Raw genomic sequence first — 6000 nt, 5'->3', positions numbered from 1 at the left:
CAGTGAGTATAGCAAGAAAAAGAGGAGCTTCATTATCTGGTTTTTATTCTAGCCCTTACCTTACATTATTTTAGTCTTTATTAAATACAGAAGAATTTCCTTTTAATAAAATAAATCACCCAGAATGCTACCTATGTATTGATAAATTGAGGAAACTTTTTCTCTCCTTTTCTTCATGTGTCCTACCTTCAAAATTTGGGTTTTCCAATATTGGTTCCGGGAATATATAAGAATTCCCCCATAGCAAATAAAATTAATTTCTGTCCCTCAGAAATGCCCTGCTTTCTTTCACTTGGAGGCCTTTCCACTTGTCCATCCATTTCTCCCCTGCTTCTCATCTTTGCTAACTCCTAAGCAGAGACCTGAGTGAGTGCATGTTCTTTTTAGCAAAACCTCACACATCTGGACTGGGTGCCCTTCCCTCTTCCTATACATTCTCACAGCACCCTGTACCTGCCTATCCGGCTTCCCACTAGACTGTAATCTTCACGGAGACAGGAGCACATCTGGCTCCTGGTGGATTCCCCTTGCCCAGCATTGTGCCTGATAACTTCATCGCTATTCAGCATGCATTTTGAATGAATGAATAGATGGTTGAGTAACTCTGAATCTATCAGCACTACCAGAAACAAAGCTCAAGTGAGTTCATTAGTATCTTGTGAGTTACACGTAGGTATGTCAAAGCCTTATCTGATAAATTGCTAAAATGTGGTATTACTTTTGTACCCCCCCCCCCCCCAACCTCCCTGCCCACACCCAGCTTCCTACATGCACCCAATTCTGAGGAATTCCCAGCAGGCTATATCCAGAGCCATACCATGTGCCAGCCTCCTTCTGCCAGTCACCTCTTAGGGATTTAACCATCATCACTTAGTACCTTATGTTTTCAAGTTTTCAGGGGACGTTAATAGTGCATAAAAGCTTGAGGAGTCAATAGCACTGCTACTTAGCCTCAAACTCCTCTCTTGTAAACAGAATTGTTGAAGTCAGTGTAAAAGTGTTCTTCAAATAACAATGCATTATATAAATGTAAGGTGCTATTATTCAGAGAAAACTTGAAATCAGTTTTTCCAGTAAATAACCGTGAATGCTGAAGATGACTATTTTCTTGGTGATTTTTCCAATTTGGTCTAGTTGCTTTCTTTTCTCTTCCAAAAGACATCACTTAAAGATGTCTTTACGGATGGGGGCGGGGGGGGGGGGCAGACCCATTACATTTTACATTACCTTCCCATTGTTTTTAAGTGGATTTGAGGACCAAGATTGAACTCAAATATGGTCAAGACACTATGAATACAAATTGCCCCAACTTACAGTTCTGCCTGTTGAGTTGCCTACTACAAGATTATTTGAGGCAGCTTTAACCAAGACACAAGATCTTAGTTACGATTGGGGTAATCAAATCATTAAAATAGGGATAAAAGAATACGTCGTTTTCTGAGGTCATGGCAGTAATTATAATGCTAAAAAAAACCAGAATAGTTGCTATAACCGACTATTAAATTTAGCTCGAAGCTTCCTGAGAGTGCAATAAAGCCTGAATATGATGAGTTAGCTCTCAAAGCTGAGCATGTGTATCTATCGGGAGAAACAAAACTTTTTTCTAGCCCTGAACTCAAGTAGTAAAGCATGGATCTACTAAAGATATTGAACAATGATAAAGTTTTATAAAATATGCAGGAAAAATGTAGATGGCCACTTGTGGTATAAAAATCTTAATTTATGCTAAGGACATGAGTCCATTACGCTTCGTGAAGACATTTCTGCATGGAGCTGAAGTAATGGAATTGCATCTGGTAACTTTGATTCAGGATAGAACCAAAAGAATATGTAATGGTGAGTCACTCCATCATTTTGAACTGTGGTCTCAACCTGAGTTTCAGTAGGTACTATATAAGACATTTCAAAATGAAGTATATTGTGGAGTAAATGGAAAGTATATATGTCTGTTTTCAGTGAGCAAAGGTGACGTTTTATAATTAAATACTTGTAGGGATGCCCAGGTGTCTCAGTCTGTTAAGCTTTTGACTCTTGATTTCAGCTCAGGTCATGATCTCACATTTTGTGATATCTAGTCCTGCATCAGACTTTGTACTGACAGTGTGGAGTCTGCGTAAGATTCTCTCTCTCTCTCTCTCTCTCTCTCTCTCTCTCTCTCCCCCTCTGCCCTTACCTCTCTATCTCTTTTCTGTCAAGATAAATAAAATAAACTTAAAAAAAAGGAAGTCAATACTTGTAGTTGTATTATTTGAAGGCCCATTATAGAGACGAGATGCAAAATATTTTCAGTCAGGTCCTGGCTACCAGCGTTTCTCTTTTCAGTGTTCATTTCCAAGAGCTTTATTCATGATATTAAAGGATGAGTAGGAATGGCTAACACTTATATACCACTTACTGTGCAGGCACAATCCTCAAAATAACACATAAAGTATTATTATCATTATTATTCCCTTTATTATTTTTTTAAACGTTTATTTATTTTTGAGACAGAGCGAGACAGAGCATGAATGGGGGAGGGGCAGAGAGAGAGGGAGACACAGAATCGGAAGCAGGCTCCAGGCTCTGAGCCATCAGCCCAGAGCCCGAGATGGGGCTTGAACTCACGGACCGGGGAGATCGTGACCTGAGCTGAAGTCAGACGCTTAACCGACTGAGCCACCCAGGCGCCCCTATTATTCCCTTTAAACATGGAGAAAAATCTTAGATGTGAAATCCAGGAACTTAACCTTCTGATTTTAATTCTTAAACCTCTCAGACGTTGTTCCATTAATATAAAGTAGCAAATGTTTATCAGTTCCATCTTCTAAATTGTTTCATTCACTTAACAGCTATTTAGTCAGCACCTTCTAGGTGTGTGGAAACAGCAAAACAAAACAAAGCCCCTACCCCCTAAAAATTTACATTTTAATCGGGGACGCAAAGGAGTAAGTGAAAACAGAGCAGGGAGATTTTACTATTCGTATAGGGTGGGGGGTAACCGGAGAATGTCTTCAAAAACATCTTTTCTGAAGACCTGGGGGTGAGGGGACAACATAAATAGAAACAACCCTGAGGACAGCTTCGTCCACCACTATTTCGTATGTGTGAGTTACCACCTAGGTTACCGCTATTCCAGCTTGGGTTTTATATACGATGGAGCACGAAGTTCCCGCAACTGTGCAAATGGCAAAATGTGCTTTAAAAAGACACATTTAACTTTTACTTAAAAAGTTAAAAAAGACAACTTTATTTAGAGATGGAATCCTGCTTGTGTCCGGCGCTATATTTCTTTAGGGGATCTGGAATCTTCCCCCATTCTGGCTCCAAAGAGGGCTGGGACCTCCCTTCCTAGACGCCTCGCGGCCGGCACCAGCGGCCTGATCGAAATGTAGGAGCAGTGATGGTGGTTTCGGGGACTCGGGGCCCTAGGCTAATGTCGCCAGGTACCCAGGGAAGGGTACCTCGGAATCCGGTCGGCCCTAAACGCCCAATTCGGGGGGTGGGGCAGGAGCTTGGCGATGAGGCCCGGCCTCCGCCCCGCCTTCCAGCATCATTGCTTCACACCCTCCGCCCCGTCCCAACATCCCCCCGCCCCGCCCCAACATCCCTCCGCCCCGCGCCAACCTGCCACTAACCTTCCGGGCTAAGAGCCGTCCCGCCTGCCCCAGTTCCCTCCGCCGCACCCAAACACCCTCCGCCCCGCCCCCAGCCCCCCGCACCGCCCTATCTCTCCGCCGCGCTCCGCCCCTCCCCCTTCTCCGTGTTCCGCCTCGTCCCCCCTGCTGCGCCCCGCCCCCGCCCCGTCTCCAGCCACCTCCGCCGAGCCCTGCCCCACCACCCCGCTTCCAGCCCCCTCCGCTACGCCCCGCCCCCCTTCCAGCCCCCTCCGCCGCGCCCCGCCCCGCCTCCAGCCTCCTCCGTCGCGTCCCGCCCCTCCGCCCTGCCTCCAGCCCCCTCCGCCTCGCCCCCTCTCCAGCCCCCTCCGTCGCGCCCTGTTCCCGCCCCGCCTCCAGCCCCCACCGTCGCGCCCTGCTCCCGCCCCGCCTCCAGCCCCCTCCGCCGCGCCCCTCCTCCAGCCTCTCCGCCGCGTCTCGCCCCCCGCCCCGCCTCCAGCCCCCTCCGCCGCGCCCCGCCCCCGTCCCGCCTCCAGCCCCCTCCGCCGCGCCCCGCCCCCTTCCCGCCTCCAGCCCCCTCCGCCGCGCCCCGCCCCCGACCCGCCTCCAGCCCCCTCCGTCGCGCCCCGCCCCCAGCCCCCTCCGCCGCGCCCCGCCCCCGTCCCGCCTCCAGCCCCTTTCACCGCGCCCCGCCTCCAGCCCCCTCCGCCGCGCCCCGCCCCCGTCCCGCCTCCAGCCCCCTCCGCCGCGCCCCTCCTCCAGCCTCTCCGCCGCGTCTCGCCCCCCGCCCCGCCTCCAGCCCCCTCCGCCGCGCCCCGCCCCCGTCCCGCCTCCAGCCCCCTCCGCCGCGCCCCGCCCCCTTCCCGCCTCCAGCCCCCTCCGCCGCGCCCCGCCCCCGTCCCGCCTCCAGCCCCTTTCACCGCGCCCCGCCTCCAGCCCCCTCCGCCGCGCCCCGCCCCCGTCCCGCCTCCAGCCCCCTTCGCCGCGCCCCGCCCCCGTCCCGCCTCCAGCCCCCTTCGCCGCGCCCCGCCTCCAGCCCCCTCCGCCGCGCCCCGCCCCCGTCCCGCCTCCAGCCCCCTTCGCCGCGCCCCGCCTCCAGCCCCCTCCGCCGCGCCCCGCCCCCGTCCCGCCTCCAGCCCCCTCGGCCGCGCCCCGCCTCCAGCCGCCTCCGTCGCGCCCTGCTCCCGCCCCCGCGCGGCGCTGAGCTCTGTCGGCGCCTGGCGTACTTCGAGTCCCCGCCAGGCCTCCGGGCCGGCTTCCGCGGTCGCCATGACGGCGGCCGTGTTCTTCGGCTGCGCCTTCATTGCCTTCGGGCCTGCGCTGGCCCTCTACATCTTCACCATCGCCACTGAGCCGTTGCGCGTCATCTTCCTCATCATCGGGTGAGGCGGTTGCGCCGGGAAACCCGGGCCCGGGTCTCCCCTCCCCCGCCGGAGATACCGGCGACCCCCGGCGTCCGCACCAAACGGCTCGATCTTGTTGGGCTTGGAGGGGGGAAAGGTTGGGAGGGGTGAGCCGGGACCCCGGTCCCCTAGTACTCCTCGTCCTCCGAGGGTCGGCGGGAAAAGAACAGGAGCCCCGGGACCCCACAGTGGGGGCTCTGGGGAAGGAGCTCACACTGGGTCTCAGAAAACCCTGATGCTAGGCTCCTGAGTTTTTGCCGAGGGTCCATGGGTGTGGGCTTTAGTGAGTCGTGAACCCATTAGAATTACATGAAAAAATTGTGGGTAAGTTCACATATTCACCTTTTATATTTCTTGGGGGGGGGGGTCTCTAGTTTTCCTCAGTTTCTCACAGGCATCTGTAATCCCGAAGGGGTTAAGAGCACATTAGCACTTGGGGTTTAGGTGCTTTTAGAACGTAATGCCCACCCCCTACCCCGGATCAGCCACTTCGGAATGTCTGGGGGGGGGGTGGGTTCGGGCTACGGATTTTTTCTTAATGCTCCCCAGAAGGACAGCCAAAGGCTGGAAACCTGTGAAAACACCGACGCACCTGTCAGTGCATCTCCTGGCAGGAGCTTGGTAAATACTGAACTCTGGTGGCGAACGTGGTCATAATCCCGGTTCTCACCTGTCCTGCAGCCTTCTCGGGGCTCCCCACGTCCCCCTCCTCCCTTGAGTCTCACTTAGTACCAGGAGAAACAGCCTTGGTAGGCCAGTGATTCCCACCTTCTCTGAGCTGTTTCACCTCTCGCAGCTGTAGTGAAAGTGCTGCATCACAGGTGTCATTTTAAACACAATAGAGATTTGGGCAAAAGGTTTGTAAAGCTGGTTATAATCATTTAAAATCCACAGGTATGTTGCAAAAGCGGGACTGGAAAGCTGATTTAGATTTTCAACCATCAGCGGTTTCCAACCTCTGAATTTTATACTAATCACTGTGTTAATAGAGATGTAGACATTTT

The 6000-nt window shown here is 53.0% G+C and overlaps 1 protein-coding gene across 5 annotated transcripts in view; it reads left to right on the top strand.

The window, feature by feature from the left end:
• The first annotated feature begins 4718 nt into the window (after positions 1 to 4718).
• The window catches only part of APH1B (aph-1 homolog B, gamma-secretase subunit), a 140212-nt gene continuing 138930 nt past the window's right edge, over positions 4719 to 6000 (top strand). For all 5 annotated transcript variants that reach the window (XM_042941803.1, XM_042941805.1, XM_042941802.1 and 2 more), the window contains exon 1: positions 4719 to 4975. In XM_042941803.1, the coding sequence (XP_042797737.1) occupies positions 4863 to 4975 (113 nt within the window). In that variant the 5' untranslated portion in view covers positions 4719 to 4862. The remainder of the gene's footprint in view (positions 4976 to 6000) is intronic.

The sequence above is a fragment of the Panthera leo genome, chromosome B3, assembly GCF_018350215.1.
Source record: "Panthera leo isolate Ple1 chromosome B3, P.leo_Ple1_pat1.1, whole genome shotgun sequence".
Lineage (NCBI taxonomy): Eukaryota > Metazoa > Chordata > Mammalia > Carnivora > Felidae > Panthera > Panthera leo.
Note: the sequence above shows the minus strand (reverse complement) of the source record. Positions and strands in the feature narration are given on the sequence as shown.